The sequence below is a fragment of the Cynocephalus volans genome, chromosome 8, assembly GCF_027409185.1.
Source record: "Cynocephalus volans isolate mCynVol1 chromosome 8, mCynVol1.pri, whole genome shotgun sequence".
Classification (NCBI taxonomy): domain Eukaryota; kingdom Metazoa; phylum Chordata; class Mammalia; order Dermoptera; family Cynocephalidae; genus Cynocephalus; species Cynocephalus volans.
The window spans coordinates 109,811,722-109,834,077 of NC_084467.1; the positions used below are offsets into that span (position 1 = coordinate 109,811,722).

The following is a 22,356-nucleotide window of genomic DNA, read 5'->3' on the forward strand; positions in this document are numbered from 1 at the left end:
TTTCTCACTCCCAAAGAGCAGGCAGGGACCACCCTTCAGAGGACATGGGAAAGGAAGACGCTGGGGGTGGAACAGAGTCCGGGTGGTGGGCCAGCAGGCTGTGGGGAGAGGAAAGGAGCCCCTCCTCTGGGTCACTTGGGCAGCCCCACAGGTGACTCGATTTCAGTGCTGAAGAGTTCCCTGTAGAGTGGGGGGAAAGCAGCTTGGACCACGATGGGGTGGAGGTGCTGGAAGATTTGCAGCTTTTCCACATGCTGGCTACACAGGCTCCGAAGCTTCCCCTTGGGTGGCAGCTAGAGATGGGTTAATGGGGAAGAGAGGGTCAGTACTTCAGCAAGAAGTGCTCTCATCCTTCCTGGGCTGGGCTAACCCACTGGCAGAAGTACGAGCATGTGTGTGTCAGGACACCGGAGGCAAGTGAGAGCTGATGTGGGACAGGGGAATGTCTTATGGGTGAAGCCCCCACATCATGTTCCTGCTACTCCTAACATGAACCTTGTAAAAGGCTCTAACTCACACTTCATGCTTTTACAACAGCGACCTTCTGTGACTCTGTCTGTCATGTGCTGTCACACACCCTCTGTCTTTGCCCATGTTTCTCCCCTCTTTGGGATGCCTTTCCACCTCATCTTTGCTTGGCTGATTCTTATTCACCTACCAGTGTCACGTGCACCTGGAATATTTCCCCCTGTCTGGAGCAAGCGTCCTTCCTCTGGGCTTCCCTCAGTGGCACTTACCATATTGTAAGAAAATGATCTAATCTGTCTGCCTTCCCACCCTGCATTTAAGCTCCTTGGGTGGGGAGCTCTCCCTCTGTCCCCTCTGTACCTATCATACTGCTTGGCACAAGACACATACTCCATGGCCGAACTAAACAGACTCTCTAAGCAGGTATGCAACACTGCAAATAGCAAACCAACACTGCTGGCCCTCAGCCAAACGGGAAATGAAAAAGGCGCAGAAACCCATGATGAGACACAAGCAGGGAGACCTCACTGGAGAAAGGCTGGAAAACCATTTATCTCCTGCAGTGTCACATATAGCTAAGTGACCCTTAGCTCTCACCAGCCATCGCCTTGCTCCCTGCGGCTTAGTTTCCTGGGAAAGGGACAGTCAGGGAATAGCAGGCAGCATGGAGATCCCTTCATAGCTCTTGAATTCATTCTCTTCTCTGCTGCTTTACTCTGAGTTTGTCTGGGCTAATGCAATAACTTCATTCATTCATTCAACAAATGTTTGTTGAGAACCTGTCTGAATTTGGGTTAGGCACTGCGATGGGCTGTATACTGATGCATCAGTCAATAAAATAAAATCTCTACCTTTACTAAATTTACATTCTAGTGAGGGAGTCAGAAAATAAATAAATATATAGTATGTTGGATAATAAGTTCTTAAAAGCAGAGTGACAGGTGGAAGGCTTTCTGTATGGAGTAAGCGGCTAGGGAAAGCCTCCCCTGAATGAAGGAATGGAACGAGCCATTTGGAAAACTGGGGGAAGAACCTTCCAGGTGACTGTAGCAGCAGGTACAAAAGCCCTGAGATGCAACTGGGCTTGATGTGTCCAAGGACTAGTGAGGAGGCCAGTGTGGTTTGAATAGGTGATTGATGGGGGCAGAAGAAGGTCAGATGTAAAAAGGAGAAAGGGGTCATATCAGGAGGCCAATTGGCCATGACACAGACTCTAGATTTGATTTTCAGCATGACAGGCAACTATCGGAGAGTTGAGAACAAGAGAAGGACATGATATGACTGCCTTTTTAAAAGAGCCATCATAAGTGCTGAGTAGGTGCTGTGTGGCTGCTACAGGGCAGACTAGGGTGGAGCAGGGGTCCAGTTAGGAGGCCTCTAATTGTCCAAGTGAGAGCAGATAGCTGGGGGGTGATGGCAGAGGAGGAGATATATTTTGAAAGTGCATCCAAGATTTGCTTTCCAATTGCTCTCCCAGGTTCCAGTCTCTTCTTCTAATCTATTTTATGGTAGATTAAAGTTTAAGTTCTTTAGTGCAGAGACTGTTTAAGTCATTTCTGTATCCTCAACCCCCAGCACTGTGCCTGGCACATAGCAAGGGCTCACTTGAATAATTACATAAATTGTTCCTTTACACTGGTTCCAAAGTAAATCGTCTAAAGAACAGCTCTGATTATATCCTTCCTCTAGCGTTTGGGGCTCCCCACTGCCGAGGAATAAAGCCTTAACTCTTTAGTATGGCATTGGAAGTCCTGATTTGCCCCTGACCTAATTTTCAGGCTTATCTTCTGCTATTCTTCTGTCTCACCAATCTATCCCAGCTCCTGATCTTACACTTTGATCAAAATGTGCCACGAGCTATTCTTCATGTATGCACTATTTTGTCTCCTTATTTTGCTCATATTATTCCCTAAGCCTACAATGCCTGCCCCACCCCCATGAATGACTGTTAAAATCTTATTACATCTTTCGTGGCTTAGTTTAAATGCCACCTCCTGTAGGAAGCACTTATGATCTACTCCTTTTACCCCCAAATTATTTGTAATCCCTTTTTTATGCTCCTATAACAATGTCCCAATATCTCTTATTATAGTGATATAATCCCAGGGCATAGGGATGTAGTGGAAAGAGTACTGGAATTAAATCTTGCATTTATCACTTAACTAACAGCATAAATAAGTCACTGAAGTCTCCTTATTGCTACAGGGAGATTTTAACACCTGTCCTATTGACTGGGTTGCCATGAGGATGAGAGAGCATAGCAGCAAAAGCACTTTGTTAATCACTTTGTCATCATTATCAGGTACCACACTCTACTCTATATTTATTGGCACACATGTCTCTTCTTCATACCAGATTAAAATCTCTTGGTGGGGGCAAGGACGAAGTCTCTGTATCTTTCCACAGTGCCTGTACATGCAGGTGTTGGGTAAGTGTTGGCTATATTAAACCGAGTTGTTCCCTGGAGGTCCCTTCCAATTCCAGGCTAACTTTCCATCCTTAACCACATGGCAGTCGCTGCTCATTCCTTTAGTTCCCGATGCTGTTGCAAGCTCTCTCACACAATGTGCCGCTCAAGCACTCCCTCCCCTGTGCCTGCAGACGCTAGCCCACAAGCTCTGATGTCACAGTTCTGGCACTGGGCCTGGCCTCTTCTACCCCAGGGATTGCTCCTACCTTTGCCAGGATGCCTTGCCGATGAGTCTTGCAGAGATGATGATGAAAGGCCAGCTCCAGACTGTACTGCAGCTGTTCTACTTTCCTTTTCTCTTGGAGCCCTGGCCGGTCTGACGGAGGGGATGGGACCATAGCAAGAACGAGAAAGAACACGATGTTAACTTCCAGCAAAAGGGTGTATGTGTTTGTACATCTGTGCTGGATAGAGGCCTTCTCATCTCTGTGCATGTGTCTTGTTTTGATAATGGTAAGCTCTGGGACCTTGGGCTTGGCTAGCTGCCTACAAGGAACACTGGGAGAGATGAAAGGAGTGAGAACTTCTAACCTCCTAACTCCAAGCTACCTTTTCCCTGGTAACCTAATATTCTACGTAGCCCATTCAATGCGAGGCACTAGGATTCTGCCATGGGTGGGTGGGTGGGGGACTGAGGTGAAAGAAAGTGTTGGAAGAGAGCTCCCCTGCCTCCTACCAAGAATGGCTCCAGATAGGAGGTGGCCTTCCTGAAGCCACCCAGGCCAGCACCAGGGCCTCTGCAGCAGTCTGTGACTAACTTCAACACACAAACTGCCTTTTGCCTGGTTCCATACCCAGGTGTCATTTTTAAGGTTTTTATTTCCAGTCCAAGTGTTACGTTTAGGTTTCTACACATTGGCAGAGTCAGAAGATTCTTGGTCCACAAACTCAGGTGAGCAGTTTGGCCCACTTCCCAGGTTTGCTAAATACTTAGCATTCAGTTGGCTCAGCCCAGCCCACTCCACCTCAGTGGAGTGGGTAAGCGGGGTCCTGCCATTATAGCCATACAGTCTTAGAATTAGTTCACACAGAGCAGTGATTCTCAGTGTTGGTGGCCTGAGGGAGGCTGTTAAAATTCAGGTGCACCCCAGATTACACTGGCATCTCTGGAAAAGGAACCCAGGCAGCAACAGTTTTTAAAGCTGCCCAGGTGATCCCAATGTGTGCTACAATGAAATCACTGACGTAGACTAATAATCAGACTAATTTCTATCAGGGAAGTGGCTCATTGCCCCTCCTCCTCTCTCCCCCCACTTCTACCACCCATCTTGTGCTGCTCGTGTCCCTTCCTGAGGCTCCTCTGAATCTTCGCTTTAACTTACTTTATCTTATAGCAACATTGGTGGGACTCATTCTGCCATTTAGAGCAATTTCCAGATGTAACCACATCTGAAGGTCTAGACTCTCCAGTATCTGCTGGGCCCCGCCACCTGAATGTCCCTTACCCAAGCCCAGCGACACTCACTGGCATTGATGAGAACAAGGGCTGTGTAGAGGGCAATCTCGTCCTCAGAAAAGCGCAAGGCACTGAGGGAGTGGGAGAAGTCGAAGATGGAGCTGATGAGCTCGCTGCAGCCTGATGGAGCAGAAATGGAAAGAATGAGCAAGGCAGGTGTGACTGTGGTGCCCCAGATACTGCCCTCTTCATGTTCGCAGCTGAGGGGCAATCTGCCTGGAAAGAGGGTGACCTGGGTCATGAAGCTTTGGATGGGGTTGGCATCAGAATCCTCTCTCTCATTTCCCCCTGCCCTCACCCAAGGCTCGGAACAGCTCCATGCCACCGTATTTGCCTTCAAAAAAGACTGTGTGGTTGTCAGCGTTGTAGGCCCGGCACATCCTGACCAGCACCACTTCCATTGCTCCTGGGCAGCAGGGAGAAAAGAGGCAGGGACAGCATCAGGCAAAGTCAGGAATCTGTCTCTGACTGCCTCAGTGTCCTGGTTTCCGTAAGCCAGCTCCCTCCATTTGGCTCTGCCCCAATCCGCACTCTGTCCCTGCTCCTCCCAGGCCTGTCCAACCATCCCTGGGTACCTGTTTTGAGTAGCACGATCTGGTCATTCTGGCAGAGCTCCATAAAGCCTGAGAGCCTCTTAGCAAACTCCACCACGTACTGGATGGCCTCGGTGAGGCGGTGGGCACAGCGTTCCCACATCTCCCACATGGACTGCAGGGAGGGAGCAGGGTCCCGCTGTAGCCCTCTGTGTGACCCTGTGATCCTCCCAAGCTATGGGAGCCCCGCCTAATAAACTGCAGGGGTAGGTTCTGAACTCCCACATTCTCAACACTGGCATTTCTAAAAGGCTATTCTCAGCACAGATGCACTCAGGGATCAATTCCTGTCCATCAGTCCCACTCACTGAGCACCCACCAGCTGCCAGCACTGAAGAAGCCGTTGTGAGGGAACAAAACACCTGGGAAATGCAGCTTTGCTTTCACACAATTTCATTTGTTGAGGTGAAAAGGACATACTGCCTCCCCTCCCCGCCGAAAAGGACATACCCAAGGTCTTCATAACCTTGAGAAGCAAATGTGATGTGCCAAATTAGTGTTTTTAGATCAAGTGGTATTGCTGGAGTGTGACAGGAGAGAGAGCACAAACCTTGGAGCCCGATGCATCTGAATTTGACTTTGGCTCCACCCCTTTGTGACCTTGAGTAAGTATTAACCCCTTTGAGCTCAGCTTCCCAGTCTACTTCAAATAGGAATAAATGCCACCCTCATCAGTTGGTTGTGGTAAGGTTGAGGATAATTTATGTAAAGCATTTACATAAATTATGTAAATGATGGCAGAGAAGGGGTGTTTAACAAATGCTAATCAGGGTTTTGGTTATTGATTTTATTGATAGAGGAGGAGGAAGGAGAGCACACCAGGTCTGGGTGGTTGAGTAGGTAGGCTGAAGGCCAGGTAAAATTTTAGTAGGCAGGGTATAAGGGAAAGCTCTCATCCATCTGCTAGGGTGTACACAGACACACACACAACGACACTTAAAAGTGATAAACACACTTGCTGGCCAGCCTGCGCCTGTCTATGAAAGCCTGCCCGACCCCAGACCCCCTGTGTGTGCAGGTAGCCGTCCTTGGACTCTCCCAGTGGCAGTGGGAATCCTCCCTTCCTGCATGGTCTCCCGGCCTCACCTTCCTCTGGTAGCCGGTTACCTCCTCCCGGGAGAAGATGTTGGAGCGCTGCCGTAGCAGGTCCTCCAGCCGCAGCTGACATGTCTCTCGGTAGGACTTACAGACGTTTCGCACCAGGTGCTCTGGGGCCAGACAAGGAAGGCACGGCTCGATCTCAGCCAGCTCCTGCTCCTACCCATACAAGGGCCCCTCGCTGCCTGGCATGCCCTGCTCTGCCTCCTCCCTTGGCTTCTTGCCCAGGACCCCCAAGTCCCTGGGCTTGTGCTTGGTTGATGTGGGGTGCTGGTGGAAGCCCCTCCCTCATCTTCACCACCCCTCCACCTCCTCAGCCGCTCACCTATCTCTGTCAGGGAGGCATAAGGTGCCTCTGGGGTGCTGCGCAAACTGGAGCTGCAGTAGCTTTCCAGGCCCTGTCCTGGTTCCCCCAGCCCAGGATGCCTGGGCTCCTCAAAATGAAGTCCACATCTGTCAGGGGTCAGTTGGCGGCCTGTGCTGTAGGTGCTCTCTCTGCCCTCAGCCTTGCCCCGCTCAGGGCTGTATTCAAGGTGGTATGAGGCCCCATTGAGCACTGCCTTGCCCACGTTGTTGGAATATGAGGGCCCAGATCCTGAGGCTCTCAGGAGGCCAGGGGGACAGGCAGAGGCCTCGGGTAGGTCAGGCGAGGAGCCCAGGGGCAGCTGCCCATCTGGAAGACCCAAGGTGTAAGTGAGGGTGTCTGCTCCTTGGCCCCCCGCTGGAGGGGTCTTGGCCACTTGTTCCTGCTGCTGCTGTTGCTGCTGCTGCAGTTGTTTCTGCACTTCTGCATGCAGGCTGTCCCTCTGCTTCTTGGACATGCGGCCAAACTTGACAGCTGAAAGAGGTCCAGGGGTCAGGAGTTTATGAGGCAGGAGAACATGGTAAAGGGCAGGGTCGCCAGGCATTTTGGTCATGACAGGACTAACTTGCTGCTCCCTGAATAGCTAGCTGACTCCAAGCACAGCTTCTCCAGCCTTGCCTAGAACCTCCCTTTAGGGAGCTTATTTTCAAGACCTCTCCTACCTCTCTCCCTTGTTTGCTCAGGGATCTGTCCACCCTGCCATTTCAATCTCCTGAGCAAAATCTTCTATGTTCTAAACCAACTTCTAATAGAATTCGAGCAATGAGTCTGGGCTAGGCATTCTGGCCTCCTGATGCTGGTGCTGGGGGTGGTTGAGTAGGGGGCCTCAAGCTGTATTGGGGTCAACTCGCCTGTCTGGGAGGGTCAGAGGAAGAGGAGAACAGAGAACACAGGTCTCCCTGTGGTCAGGTCTGCAGGCTCCCTGGTGACCTAGATACTCACCACAGCCCAACCCGCTCCGCGGCTGGTTTCTAACATCCTCTTCTGCTCTCTCTTTCCTGCCTTTTTCCTCCCCCCGCCACCCCTCCCAGGTGTGGGGGCACAGCCCCTCGCCCCGCCTGCCCCTTTGCACTCCTGCGTGTTTCCTTTTGCTTTGTTATTTTGGGTGCTGAAAAGTGCTGACGGGCTCCTTCAGGCTCCTTGTCACCTCACGCCTTCCCCAGCCCCGCCCTGGACTCCTTCTGTGGTGGGGGGTGAGGGGTTGGTGAGGAGGTCGGGGGTGAGGAAGGGGGATAAGTCACCAGGAACACCAGCCTCCCCTCCGACCTTCTGGCTTATTCTCAGGCCGACTCTGTTTCCCTTCATAGCCACGGTCCTGAGTCCTAGGACAGGAATGGGGGACTAGGAAGGGAGATGGAGTGATGGGGTAGTAGTGAAAGATGCAGAAACTGGATGGGAGCAGGACCAGAGAGGAGCAGAGGGAGGAGAATTCATCCCAAAGAAGAAGGGATGAAAAGGTCTGGGACCTCAGCAAAAGGAGGTTTGTCCCAGCAGAGCCTGAAGTTGGCAAATCTGAAGAGCTTTCAGATGGGGTGACCTGCTCCTCCCCACAGTGGAAGAGACATGGGGCTGTCAACAGGAGGAATGGAGAGCAGACCTCTGGAAGGACGTTTTTGCGGCTTAAGCCCTATCTAGCACAGCAGGCCAGGCTGCTGCTCTGGAGATTCCAGGGAAACCCCGGGGGCTGCCTGCTTGGCCTCACCATCTCGGGACATGCCCAGTGCCAGGCATTTCTGCAGGCGGCAGTGCTGGCATCGGTTTCGGCTAGTGCGGTCGATGGGGCAGTTCTGCTGACGGGTGCAGGAGTAGGCCACGTTACAATGCTGGCTCCGGCGGAAGAAACCCTGGGGAAAGCAGGTGGAGGCCAAGACTGCTTATCCTGGCCAGACCCAGCTTGATCCTGAGGGCCTCCAGCCATGAGCTCTGGCCCCAGCTTTCCTACATCCTGTGACCTGTCAGGTCTCTCTCTTCCATTTCTTTGCGTAATTGCAATTTGTCCTGCAACCACTTCTGCAGCTTAGGACAAGGCCCTCCCTGTACTCATGGCCCTCCAGGGAGGCATCACCAAGGCAGCTCCCTAGCTGCCACAGGAGAACATCCCTGGAGTCAGAACCAGAGCCATGGAGCCCCTTCTCCTCCATCTCTGAAGAGACTGTGTATGCACATGCGTGCCCACACATGTGTGACTACAACTCACCTTGCAGCCCTCACAGGTGATAACCCCGTAGTGGATCCCAGATGACTTGTCCCCACAGATTTTGCAAGGGATTACTTCAATTTGTGCTGGAATTGAAGAGAGAGAGAAGTAGGTCAGTCCAGGAGGCTTTTCTGCATCCTACTGCCACGTACCTGGACTGCAGACACAGGTACCTGGTGCTTCCCCCACTTCTCCAACCAGCTTCAACTTACTGTTTCCCTCTTGCAAAATGGAAGGGGAAGTGAAGTGCCAAATGCTTCTTACAGAGGGCCTGAGGAGGCTGTTTTTGTTTCACAGAGGAGGGGGGTGTATAGGGGGCAGGCGGGAGTTATATCAGCTCTATGGAGGTAGAGAAAGCAGCTGCAAAGAGGCCACCTGCTCAGCCCTTCGAGTTGAAAAGCTCCAGTTGCTTCCCTCTTGCCTTGGGACATAGGAGTCCTCACCACCTCACACACCTGCTTCCCGCCCAAGGGGCTTCCTTTGCATCTCCCTCCCCCACTGAGGCTGAGCGCCATGGGCAGAGTGTGGGGCATGCAGGAAGATGTGGACTACCAGGCAGGAGGCAACTGGGGGCCGGGCAGAGATGCCAGCCATTCTCAGCCAGACAGTGAAGGCGCAGGGAGGGGCTGCACAGAGCCCAGGAGCCCAGGAGAGTGGGGCTCAACAACCCAGCTCTGCTGGAAGCCCGAGAGCCTGGGGGAAAATGATACAGGGCTCCTAGGCCCTTGGCCCCAGAGCAGAGAGAGGGTGGCTCTGTGTATATCAGTGTGCAAGAGTGCATATACTTATGTGTGTATAAGGGCATCTGTGTCCAACTGTGTAAGCACAAATCATGAATGCTAAAACTGGCTGAAACTGGAGACCATCTCTTTCAGCCACTCAGTTTCACAGATGGACTAGGCTAGCTAAGGTAAAGGTATTGGCCCTGGTTCACACAACTAGTTTGCCTGAGAGCTGGCTCTATATCCCAGTTCTCCTGAGCTTCCCATTATGCTGATCTGTGTACATCACTTTTGGGGCATATATATCAATGGGCAAGTTTGAAGAGGTGTGTACATGCATGAAAGGTATATGTGATCTGTGAGCCAGTGGGCAGGTCTGCCTGAGCTGGCGTACACACGTGCATGTTAGCATTTGCTCGCCAGGCACCAGGACCCCAGATTCTCTCTCCACTGAGCTCACTATAACCTGTGCCTGTTGCCTCTCCCCTGTAGTTTGCTGCTGGCCCAGGTCTGACTCCTCTATTTTGCCCCGTCCCTGTTGAAGCACATGGCTCTCTGCTGAGTTTTAAGGGACAAGCAGGAGCCTACTCCTGGCCCATCTTGAAAGGCAGCTGGGCAAAGCTTGAGGTCTCTGGCTACTTCAGATATTCTCAGTACTTCCACGGGCATGTGAGTCTCTTCTGCCATTACTGACCTGCTGTCTCCCTCTGAGGGTGGAGGCCTGAGGTGGAACCGGCCAGAAAAGTGGTCTAGGGCCAAAGCCCCTTCTCCTCTGCGATGTGTCTCCCACCCAAAGGTCAGAGAAGTGGCAGCCTCCCTGGAGGGCAAATCTATATTCCTGTGGCTCACCTCCTGCCCCAGGCCTGGCCCCTGGCCACATGCAGGGCCTGCTGATGTGAGGTGGGGAGGGAGACTATGGCCTACCCACCAGTCCCCAAATATAGTTTCATCAGCCTAAGCCATCATCCCCTCAGGCCAGCCTTGAGTGGAGTCAGTAGCTGCCTCCCCATGGGGCCAGGACACGTGAGTGTCTGAAGTCCCTCGATTAGAAGTTGATTCTTTCCCCTCCCCCAGCCACACTTGCCCTCCTGACACCCACGCAGTAAGCTGTGGGCACCCCAGGACCAGACGGCAAGTGAGCTTTTTAGGTTCTTTCCAGTAAATTAAGAGCGGGTTTTAATGCATAGGGGGAAGAAAGAATAAGAGGGGATTAGATGCCTGGAAGAGGGGTGGAAAATGTGGGGGCACTCGCACTTCCAGTCACTTAGATTCTCTCTCTAGGCCTCTCCCTTGTCGGTAAGATCAGGATAAAAACAATACTGCCTGTCCATGGTGATTGCAGGTAGCACAGAGTAATTAAATGATATCACTGATGGAAAGCCCTGTGCAGAGAGAAAGCGCTGCATACACTAGTTACTGCTGGGTGGGGGTGAAGGCGGGGGAACCCACTGGGCACGGTGAGGCCGGTGAAGCATGTGGGCCCCGCAGATTCTGCTCTTGCCCCACACCTTTCCCTCCAACACTGCGGTATCTCTCTCCTCAGTGGCCCTAAGACCAGAAAGGGGAGAAACCAACGTGGGTCACACAAAAAAGTGAGTGGGAGGGAGATTAGGCCAAGCCACAGTGGGAACTCGGGCTCTGGCCCAGCAGTCAACCACAGGCCTCCCTGCCTCTTCCCTTCTCCAGGAGCCACATCCGTGTGCGTGTGTGCACTGACCACATGGGTGACCCTAGACACATCTCCCTGCCCCACACCTGACCCACTGCTGGTCTTGACCCTAGGAACCTCACGACAATGTCACTAAGACCCTGCCCTTCTCATAGGAAGATGTGGCCAGCCAAGGATCCCCTTCACAAATATACATGTATGGGGGATGCTGGAGCCTCGGGCCCCAGCCACCAGGCCCGCCCCTCCTCTGTCCTCCCTAACCACAGTCCAAAACAGAGGCGCACAGTGAGACAGGCACATAGAGTCAGAGACTCTGAGCTAGAGGGTCAGACCTTCTAGCCTCTCTGAGCTAGAGAGACCAAGAAGTTTGGGACTGGGAGAAAACAAAGACATAGGCCTAGAGATGGAGGGAGAGCCACAGAAACACAGAAAAACACACACTTGTGTCCTGGCCCCAGACCCAACTGGTGGCCCCCTCACCACCATCAGGTGCTCTTGTCCTACTCCTCCCTCCTTCCCCTGCCACCTGTACTCCCTCGATGCCATCTACCCCAAACCTCAAAGAGAAAGTACCAGTGAGCCTGAGTGTGTGTGACTTGTGGAGGAGGGGAGGGGAGAGAACGGGAAGGGGACTGGTAGAGTGGTGGTGGGGTGAGAGGAGCTGAAAACACCTTCCAGGAGACACCTTCAAAACCTGCCCCTGCGAGCCCGTTCCCTGAAGCAGCAGGTGGTGGGAACCCAGATTGGGGAGGGGGAACTGAGTAATCACAGGATTACTCAAACTGTTGCCTGGGAGCCTGGCCTGCCAGGAACTTACCATCTAAGGGCCTGACGGTGCCAGGAACCAGAGCCAAGCAAAGGTCAGGGACCTCTAGGCCAGCCCCTGCATCACTCAGCTCCCACAGCAGCCCTCACTCTCTCCGTACCCTCGCCTGCTTTCTTGCGAAGATCTTTGTATCTCACCTGCCTCTAAAAGGAGAGAGAAATGCCTGGTGCGGTGCACATACTAGCTCCTTAAATCATCTAGTGACTGAATGACTCTAGCCTTTTGCATCTCAAACAAGATCACCTGGGAATCTTGTTCATCTGTGGGTCCCTATTCAGAAGATCTGAAGTGGGGCTTGAGGTTCTGCATTTTCGTAAGCTCCTGGGTGGTGCCTGCGCATGCTGGTCTTCAGCTTATACTATGAGTAGAAAGAATTTAGTCCTTCTTCCTGCTTTTGTGCTAGGCTGCTGCTCCCAGGGGATGGGAATAGGGCTGGCTATCTTCCTGAGCTCATTGTTGTATCTTCCCTGCCATCCAGTGTGACCTGTAAAGCTTCATTCTAGTACAGTACTAGAAAAAGAAAATGAATCTCCTCTGGATTGCTTCAGAGATCAAACGATCTCCAGGGAGCATCCTACTAGAACCTCCTTGAGGAGAAATACGGTAGAGGCAACGTAGTCCTTCTCTACCTCCAGCCCCCTCTAATCGCACCCTCCTCACAGCTGCAAGATTCATTGATAGTGCTCTTTGAATGCACACAGAGCCTGGCCCTGTGCCACCCTAGGAAGCCAACCCTGGGTCCTGTCCAGGTGCCCTATGCCACAGAGAGGAAGTGGTAGGAGCAGAGGAGGGGGATCTCTCCCCACAAACCCCAGAACCAGCCCCAGTCAGGGTGGAGAATGGATTCAGACAGAGGAACCCTGGGGTCCTCAACTCCTTTTGTCAGTCTAGAGCTGGGCCCCTTCCTCTCTTCTCTTTCTTTCTCCCTTTTTATCAATGGATATTGATTAAGGAGGAATAATAATGATAGATGTAAGTGTTGGCTGAATTCTTACTTTGAGCCAGGCTTTATATGCATTTTTATTTAATCATCACAACAACCCCATGAAGTAGGTACTACTAGAATTGTCCCCATTTTACAGATGAGAAAACTGAGGCCTAGAAAGAACAAGTCGCTTGACTAAGGTTATACAGCCAGATGTGGTAGATCTGGCATTTGAACCCAGGTCACTGTAACTCTGGAGCCAATGCCCTCAACTATTAAGCTATATGCCCTAGGAGGATGAGAGGCTCAAATACATGGAGGAGAATGGGACAGGGAACATGGTTATTGGCTGCAGGGGAAAAAGTGTGAAGTGAGGGTAGTGAGCTAGGAATGCAATTCAGGGAAGAAACCCATAGAACTAAAGCCAGGACTCGTCTGTAGTATAAAAATCCAGAGAGATAGTGTTCCCTCTGTCCCAACTCTTCCTCTGTGGTCCCAGCCTTTCTCCATTTCTCTAAGGCCAAGGTGGGACAACTTGTCCATCCCAGCAGAGTTCCAGATTTGGTACTGCTCCAAAGACCACGGCTTCTTTTAGGGTGTGGACTAGGTTTCCTACATCCTGGTAGACCTCTCTCGGCAGAAATGAATGAATGAATGAGAAAGAGGAATGTATCTCTTTTCTCAGCTTAGGCCCCCTGTCTCCCCACAAACTAAACTCTCAGTGCCTCTCCCCACTGAGACCACAACTCTAGCCAGGGGTCCCTTGCATACCCCAACCTGCCACCAGCCTCCCTCCTTTCTCAGCTCTCAGTTCCCCCAGCTTCTGCAAAGTTGGAAACCAAGGTGGTGGGTGCTGCCACAGGGCAGCAGGAGAGGGAGGGCAGGGTGGGGGCCAGGGAGAAGCGGTTCTACCTGGTGCACACTACCCCCAGCCCAGGCCAGGGCCCTTCCCACAGCCCCTGGTGAGAATTTTCTGCTGATACACCCAGATCCTAGGGCTGAGAAAATAGTGAAGCTAAAACTCAGGTGGGCGAGGGAGAGTCTGGGGTTTTGAAAAGCCATGAAAGACAGCCAGCCACCCGAAACCCCCTCCTGGTGCCCCCGCCACCCCCGCAGTCTGGGACAGGAGAAAGGAGGGGAAACAAAAGAATTGAGTGAAAACAACCAGTGCATGGGGGGAGGGGATGAATCACCAGGAGGAAGCTCTGAGGAGTGGGAGCCCAGACGTCACGACCAGCGCCTTCCCTTCCTCCAGGGCTGTAGCTCCTCCTTTCCAAAGCACCTCTGAAGCTCCAGGAGGCCAGTGGACCCAGAAAGACACTGGCTCTGGCCCTGAGTCTCTGCCCTGTTACTGTCCCTCCCCCCACATAGACATCTCCATCTTTTCTGAGCCTGAGAGATCCGGCGAAGGGGCTGCATTGCAGCTGCAGGGGGAGTGGAGATTAGACCTCAAATAGTGCCAGCTGTTGGGGACAGGAGCAAGACCCCAGGGCTGCCTTCCTTGGAGCACTTAGCATGGGAAAGTCCCTGTTCCCTGTTAGTTTGAGTCAGCGGCACAGAGGCAGGGGAGGGAGAGAGTGAGCCCCTGGTAGGGACAGCAGTACCGACATACATGTTTTTGCTGTGACAGGACAGGCTGGGGCTCTCCAAATTCTAGTACCTTGGGTTCAGGGTGTTTGGGATTTCTGTCAGAAATGGGAAGAAAGGGAAAGAGGAAAGCACAGGGGTGCTGCAGGGAAGGAGGAAGCCCTTTATACAGTCCTCGGCTTGCCCTGGGCTTGCAGGGTGAGACCCATGGCACCCTGGGGACTTGGAGTTCTTTCTGGCCTGCTGCTTCTCATGATTGTGATCAGACCCAAGAAAGATCCGGGCACAGCAGAGACAGGCATGTGACCCCGCACCCCTTGGCCTCCCACCTTCCCATCCAGGCCTGTGCCAGGGCTGTGCACCTACTGGCTCCACACACACAAGCCCCCTGGAGTGAGATGACTGGGCCACCCTCCCTCTGGCTGGTGGGGATTCTCTGCTAATGGACATTTCTTCTCTACTTGACAGCAGCAAGTCACCATATCAGGGAGCCTGTACCATCCTGTCAGAACTTCCATGCTTCCCACAACTGCTTTCCTAGACCCAGCAATAACTCACTCTATGTCTCCCCTCTCCTGCCTGTCTCCCCCTTGCCTTGCCCTGCGTATGCGTGCCTTGTGATCTTCTACACTCTAGCAGAAGTCTCTGAGCTTCACATCTCCATGTTCAGGCTCTCCTGGTATTTCTCATCCATGTCTCCATCTGGACATTACCCTCTCTCCATGTTAATCTATCTGTTCTTTGAGTTCATCCTCTGCATCTCTATTTCTTGGTCTGTTTCTTCTGTGTGTCTGGCCCTTTCTCTTTGGGTGGGTCACAGTCCCAAGCCCCGAGTGCTCTGACTCCCCAGCAGTGGTCAGAAGGGCTGGTGGTGGCTGGCACTCACGAGGGTCAGATAACTTGGGGCTATGAGATACCCAGAAATGTCCAGGTGGGAAGGACCACTGGCAGTGACCCCCAGACTGGAGGAGACCCCCTGTCCTACCCACCAGCCTGGACAGTGCTGTGTGTGTGGTGGGGGGTGGATACAATGGAGAGCTGCCCAAGTGTCTCCCTCAGCCCCTGCTGGGGACTCTTGCCCTGCTGCTGGCTTGGAGCATACCCAATCATTGCAACCCGTGGTTGATTTGCTGATTTGGGGCCACTTTTGGGAAGACCAGTCTGCCAGCCTTTGCTGCTAATAGGGAGAAGCTAGAAGGGAAACTGGAGCTCCAAGAGGCTCTTCTTCCTTTGTCTGGAAGCTTTTGACTCCTCTTTTGGCTCCCACCCCTCCTTATCCATCCCAGCTCACACCCCTGCACTGCAGTCTCAGTCCCAATCACGGAAGTGGCGCTCTTTGCTTTCCATGGCCTCCTTTCCTTCACCTCTCTGGGATTGCTGAGTCTCCTTCACTACCCTTGGGGATGCCTACTTGAGGGACCAGGGCTCTCTTCTTGGTCCTGGGATTTCAGAATTGGGAAACTCTCTATAGTTGGTTTTGTTTTGCGAAAACTCAGCCCCCTTGTTTTGCAAACTAGAGGCCAGGGCCCAGTGACTTGCCTAAGGCTACATGGCTAGTAAGTGACAGAGATGGCACCAGAACCAGATTCTCAGTCCATGGGTCTTTCCAGGACCCAATATGGCCTTCCTCCTGTGGCTTGTGGGAAGACCCCAGGTTGACGCTAGGGCCGCCTCAGGCCATAGTGGCATGGGCTTCCTTTTTTCTCATTCACTCTGTGCTCTGAGAGGTTCTCTGGCTTCCTTTGCAAGAGCATGGGTGACTGTCTGTTGTGGGCACCCTTGCTCTGCTGGAAGGTACAGGGACCCCAGACATCTGCCCACCAGCTGTTGGCCCACAGCTCCAAGCCACGAAGGGGGTGAGGCCAAGGACTTACTACTCCCATCTCCACTGCCTCTACCCCCCATCAGATGGGTGACTGAAGTGGGAGGACCACACACACGCGCGCACACACACTGCCTGGATTCCACTTAGTCCTCATGTCCCTGGGTTGGGCAGAAAGTGTGGTGGCTCTGAGGCCTGGATGCTGGGGTTCTGACCCCCGCTGCCTGCTGACCTCAGTTTACTCTCACTGTCCTACTGCTTCAAGGCACAGCAGCCGCCCTGGCCTCTTTCCACCCCACCCACAAGCAGGTTGGAAGCACAAAGGGAAACACCGCAGCAGTGGCCAGGAGAGTCAGTGCAGGACCCCGGTAATCAGCCTCCATTCACTACCAACTGTGTAACCTTGAGTGAAGCACTCAGCCTCCCTGGGGCTCGGTTTCTTTTTGTAAAATGAGGGGGCTGGATACCTCAGAAACTCTTGGAGTTTCTTTCCAGAACTCATGACAGAGTTCCTTGACAGTCCGTTTACCACCGCTGCTGTAAGTGAGACTCCCCAGGGGCCCCACCCATCTCCCAACAGATCTTGGCCTTGACCAGGACACTCCCTGCCAGGGAGGAGCACTCGACTTTGCACCTACCATTCTTTCCAGAGGGCTCAGGGTGATGGCAGGATCCAGGCCTCCCCCGCTCCCAGGTGCCCCATTCACTTACTTCTCATGACTGAGCCTGGGCTTTGCCGCCTTGGCTCACAGTCCTTCTCAGTAGAGAGTGGCCCAGGGATGGGGTGCAGCTGGCAGCAGATTGGGGGCAAAGCCCTCTCAGCAGTGCCTCAGCCCGCAGCTCTGCACCTATCTCTCCCCCGGTGCTTCTGGGCAGGGGGGTTTAAGCTCAGCACCACACAGGTGGCCAAGTGACACCCCCCCCACTCCACCCCCCAAGGGTGCAGTGGGTAGGATGACAGGCACCCCACGTGGCCAATCTGGGCCTGAGCAGGGTATGAGGGGCGGGGCAGCCAATCGTAGGGGGCGTTGGAAAATTCCAAAACCACATGCGACAGCCACACGCGGTAAAAGCTGTTTCCACCCGCCAGGGTAGTTCTGGCTGGGGAGCCGGAATGGAGCTCACAGGAGCATGGGGCCAGGTTCCTGCTCCGCCTCCCTCTGAGGACCCCTGTGCCTGACCCTCTTTGCCAGGTGACTCCAGGGACAGGGATGTTTCCAGAGGTAAGTCACAGGATGTCTGCCTGGTTGGTGGCATGTGCCACCTGAGACCCTGTAGACTGCCAACAGCCATGCACAGCATGGTGGAGTCTGGGGGCTGTCCCACCACCCACCATGCCCACGCTCCTCCCTACAGACATGATGTATACTCTGGACTAGGGAAGAAATGAAAATATTAGTAGGGGTAGAAATCATCAGGTAAACACCCAGGATCTGCAGGAGGGATTAGTCCATCAGAAATTTCCTCAGGAGCAAAACTGCTAAAATTGGAATGCAGAGAATGAAGATTCTCTTCTTCGTCCTCCCCATAATCATAATGATAGTGCTTACTGTGTGCCAGGAACGGTTCTAAATGTTTTATGTGGATTATCTAATCGTCACGAAATACTTTATGAGGTAGCTACCATTATCCCCATTTCAAAGATGAGGAAAGTGAGACACAGAGAGGTAAAGTAACTTGCCCAAGGTTACACAGCTGGTAAGTAGTAGAGTCAGGATTCAAGTTCAGGCAGATTGGCCTCAGATCCCACTTGAGGGATGAGAGGGTTTCTCTGGTTCAAGTCTGCTTTGGAGGGTGTCCTAGCTTTGGAGGTCTGGCATGTGAGTTTCTCTGTAGAATTTCTTGATTGGGGATCCTTCTGAGGGGCGAAAAAATTTCAGAGGCCCTCTCAGCCTCATATCTGCTCTGTAGGGTACCTCAACCTTGGGAGTCCCTCTTCAGGGCCCCTCATAATCAGACCTCCTCTTGGTCTGGGGGTACCTTTGGGTTCCTCATCTTGGACCCCTTCTTGGGATTTTCTTAATTTAAGGGCCATTTTTCAGTCTTTCCATTTTTCAGAGGTCTTAATAGCTCTGGATTCTCTGGGCCAAACCTCCTAAGATGTCTTTGATCTTGCTAGGACTCTAGCAGCTCCTAAGCCAGGTACAGGCCTTTCCCTGCTGGACTTCCTGGGGCCTCAGGAGCTGGACAGTGGATTGGGGGAGAGGCTGTCAGCCCGGATCTTCATGAGGACACTCATGGGTGGGGGTGAGGGATGGCTGCAGAGGGCCAGGAGATTGGGAAGGGGATAAGGAAGTATGGTCCTGGCCAAGGTCTCTGTGGTAAGGGGTTAAGGGTAGGAATGGGTTTGGCCTCTCCCAGTTCCCACTGCTCCAAAAGTCCCCCTACTCCCCCCACCCACATATGGTCCCTGGCCCCCTCCCCCAGCTCACCCGCGTCACTCCCTGACCCGCTTTCCTCCCAGGGCCCTGCTCAGCATTTCCGTGGGGCCCTGTGGCTAGGGGCAGACGAGGCACTAATCAGGATTGTGCTGAGCAAAGCAAGCCCCCACCCAAGAGGGTGTAGCGTCCTAGACGGTCTGTAGCCCCTGTCTGGCCAGCTCAGGCAGGAGGGTGATGCCTTGCCCTCTGAGATGTCTCTGCGTGGAACAGGGAGGCTCTAGGGGATTTTGGCAGTGGGAGGTGGACAGTGAGCTCTCAGGAGGAACTGGCAGGCAATCCAGGGAAGGCCATGGGGAAGTGGAGGTGGCCTTTCCCACCCCAGAGAGGTCCTTACCAGTTCAGGGCCCCACGCTTACGGAAGCCTTCCTCAGAGTGCCCTCGGGCTGCTGAGGGCCTGCATGGCCTGATGGGCATAAGTTTTGGACTGAGGTGGAATTGGTGCCTTTTCTGGGGGAGTAGCCTCTCCCACAAACTAAGAGACAGATCTGATGTGCTGAGGGATGGATCCCTAGAGAGGATGCTTACTCGCGGGAGTCCACTGGGAAGTCCTTCTTGAGCTTTAGCCCCTTCTCACATGCTGTAGTCTCAGTCTTTCAGGGCCCCAGGGCACAGAGTGTCATTCTTTTCATTCACAGATCCTGTTCATTCTATTTCCTACAGAGACTTTCCTGACCTCCAAACCTGCACAACCTGGCTCTAGGCTTGTTCACACCTCAGGATGTGTTAACCACAGAGAACACCAAACCTGGCTGTGCCGCCACAAAACCTGGTGCAGGCTCCCTGGCCTCCCTTAGCAGTGGTGCTGAGTTCTTGAGACCACCTCCTCTCCCTCGCTCTCCATCTCCTGTCCTCCTGGGCCCAGCAGTCTGGCCCGCCCCCGCCCCCACCTGTGCCTCTGTCCAGCACCTCTGCCCTCTGCATGGCTCCCTTTTCCTCTGTGCTCTCCCTGTTTCTTTACAGGCTTCCCTTTCGCTCTTCAGGCTTCTTCGTTATCTACCCCCGTGGCACTTATCTGTGGTTTCTTCACCCCTCCCCTTCCTTTCCTCTTCACCCTTCTATTTTCCTGGCTTGACCTCCCTTCAGGCCCATGCCATCCTGCCCTGCGCCTCCATCTCTGTCCCAGAGCCCTTGCTGAATTCTCCATCTTGCGAACCGTGCACCAGTTCTTGCCCCCATCCCCCTACTCACAGGTGTGGGTCTTCTTTGCAGCCAGCAGTTCTGTAAAGGGAAAAGAGGGGTTGGGGTCAAAAGTTGAAGACCAAGGCAGGGCTGAAACTCTCCCCCATTCACAGGATCCCACCTCTTTCCTTCCCAGCAGAGCCTGGCGCCTGAGGAGAGGGTGGGCTGACTGCGCAGTGCCCCCCTCTCCTTCCTCCTCTGCTCTGCGGCCATACTGGCCCTCTTCCAGGTCCTCCGAAGTGCCCGGTTCCCCACTGCCTCTGGGACTTCCCCAAGCTGCTGCTCCTGCCTGGAATGCCCTTCCCTCCCACACCTCCTAATCTAACCAACTTCCCTTCATCCCTCAGGTCTCAGATTGTATCTCTTCTTTGGAGAAGCCATGTGAGCACCTCCCCGCCCTCGTGCGGACACACTCAGCACCTTGTATTTGATTTAGGGGCGCTCAACACATGACTTGACTGCTATTTCTATAGTCCCCACTGTTTATGAAATGGATCTTTCTTGCTCTATTGTAAGCCCTGTGAAGGGACTGTGTCTGTCTTATTCACCTTGTAATTCCCACATTAGCAGTGCACAATAAATGTCCTGCAGCCAGAGTTAAATCTCTGTGGGAGTGAAATCTCTTAGTTTATCCATGCCTGAAAGCACCAGGGAATTCCAGAGGTATGGGAGTTGGGAGTAGAGTGGAGAGGATGCTTGGAGGAAGAAGAAGGGAGAACTGAAAATACAGACCCCTCTCTGGCTTCCACGGACCAGGCTTCACTGGTCCAGCAGCCTGCAGAGCAGAGCGACAAATCCCTTCCCTGCTGCTGCATGGTTGGGTCTGGGGGGAGACCAGGCAGTAGGGAATACAGGTGGTTGATGGGGGTTGCAAGGCTGCACAGACCTCCAGAAGGGGCAGCTGCTGAGGGGAGAGCCCTTGCTACAGAATGGTTGGGGGGTCATTCACTCATACAGTTAGCATTTATGAAACACTTAGCAAGGGTTCCTACATCTGCTGAGCAGTGCCTCAAAGAGCACGGGGCCAGTCTTTTGTCCTAGAAAGCCCTCCAACCCCGCCTTATGCCCCCTATAGTTTCCTTAACGTCTGGTTCTGTTCTGTTACTTTCTTCCTCCTGCTGTCCAATCCTGACACACACATACACCCCACATGCACACTGTCCCTCTGCTTGGGAGATGCTCTTCACTGGCAGGCTTCCTACACCGGGCTGCCTTGGGGTGAGTGGGCCTGATGGCCTAGGCTCTGCTGGGATGGGGGATGGGGGAGGGCTGCCCGCAGGGGGCGTGGCTCCCACCTGGCCCCACCCAGCTTCCTCCCTGACATGGCACCTGTCTCTCTGGCCTCCAGCCTCGCACCTCAGAGAAGAACTGGGATGGGGGTGCTCCCCTTGCTTGCCCGGGCAGCTGAGTTCTTCCTCCGCCAGGCAGCTCTGGAGCTTGGCAACTCCAGAACTCATACTTTTCCCTCGGTGCTCACGGCTGACCAAGTGTGTGGCCATGGGATCCTGCTCTGAGGGGGTTCCTGAGTTAGACTGTCAGTGGGGACTACCTGATTGTCCCTCCCTGTCCCTGGCCCAGTGTCCCACACTGTGCTGAAATGAAACCCCATACCCCTGGGCCAGTGGGGAGGAAAGTGCCAGGCTTGTGGCCACGGGCAGCCGACAGAATGTGATTGCTCTCCCCACCCCCAAGTCTGTCACTCCTTAAAGGGAGGACAGGTTCCTCCACTGGTGAATGCCACCGCTGCCCGGGGGCCTGGCCAGCTGAGATCAGTAAAGCAGTGTCCTCACCACCTCCCAGGGGCACGCTCATACCTGGGAGAGTTGCCCACATTCTGATCCCTCCCTTGATCTAGCTTCCCTGACACTGCTCTCTCCCTCTCCTCCCCCACTCCAACCTGTCTTTTCCGTCTTCACCTCTTCCTTTCTTTCCCCTTTTCCTATTTCTTCTCCTCTGTCATTTCCCCAGCCCCTCCTCCTGGTTCTCCTTCAGTTTCTATCGAGACTCACCCTGCTGCACTCCCCTGCCAATCCATCTCTCTCTCCTTCTCTGTGCTCTTGTCCCTGCCTCCCCCGCTCACTTCTTTCCCAGTCTCTTCCATCTCTCCTCTCCTCTGAGCCTCCTGGCTATCCCTTCCAGCTGCCTGCAGGGCTGTGGGGCCTCTTACCCCGTGAGGTTCGGTGGTGTCTCTGTGGGGCCCTGTCCATGGGGCAGCTCCCTTGGTGCCGTCCTTGCTGCCCTGGCTGCCCAGGAGGGCAGGGAGCAGGGCCCAGGAGAGGGAGGCGGGAGGAGGGAGGGAGCACCTGGCCTGTCAGCAGGCAGGGGAAAGGAGTGGCTGGCAGAGCATCCTGGCACCAGGAGGGGACGTAGGAAGAGACCAGTGGACCAGAGTCTGGAGCCTTGAGGAGAAACAGGATAGGTAAAAGGAAGGGAACTAGCCTTTACTGATCACTTACTGTGTGCTGGGTCCTTTGTCAGGCACTTTATGTAAATCCATGATGTTACTTTTTATGTTACTCCTCACAACACCCACCACAGG

At 53.6% G+C, this 22,356-nt stretch overlaps 1 protein-coding gene across 3 annotated transcripts; it reads right to left on the reverse strand.

The window, feature by feature from the left end:
* Window positions 1–30: 30 nt before the first annotated feature.
* RORC (RAR related orphan receptor C) lies at window positions 31–22,096 on the reverse strand. Of its 3 annotated transcripts, none has more exons than XM_063103984.1 (11): window positions 21,985–22,096; window positions 19,827–19,856; window positions 8,647–8,732; window positions 8,152–8,293; window positions 6,411–6,923; window positions 6,074–6,195; window positions 4,970–5,102; window positions 4,729–4,800; window positions 4,404–4,514; window positions 3,145–3,254; window positions 31–293 (listed from the first exon to the last, which is right to left on the reverse strand). In XM_063103984.1, exons 1-11 carry the CDS (start codon window positions 22,022–22,024, stop codon window positions 132–134), a joined length of 1,521 nt encoding a protein of 506 aa, XP_062960054.1. In that variant the 5' UTR covers window positions 22,025–22,096; the 3' UTR covers window positions 31–131. The 3 variants fall into 3 exon arrangements, with proteins under 3 accessions (XP_062960054.1, XP_062960053.1, XP_062960056.1); XM_063103983.1 differs by having other exon boundaries at window positions 4,693–4,800; XM_063103986.1 differs by lacking the exon at window positions 4,729–4,800.
* Between the last annotated feature and the right edge of the window lie 260 nt (window positions 22,097–22,356).

What these genes read in the sequence shown, in the direction of transcription:
- RORC (XM_063103983.1), bottom strand. Translation starts at nt 22,024, where the DNA reads ATGGACAGGGCCCCACAGAGACACCACCGAACCTCACGGG. An exon ending in TGCAAAGAAGACCCACACCT is followed by an intron (nt 8,733 to 19,826) that starts GTGAGTAGGGGG and finishes CTTCAATTCCAG; the next exon opens with CACAAATTGAAGTAATCCCT. An exon ending in CCTTGTTCTCATCAATGCCA is followed by an intron (nt 3,255 to 4,403) that starts GTGAGTGTCGCT and finishes CCCCTCCGTCAG; the next exon opens with ACCGGCCAGGGCTCCAAGAG.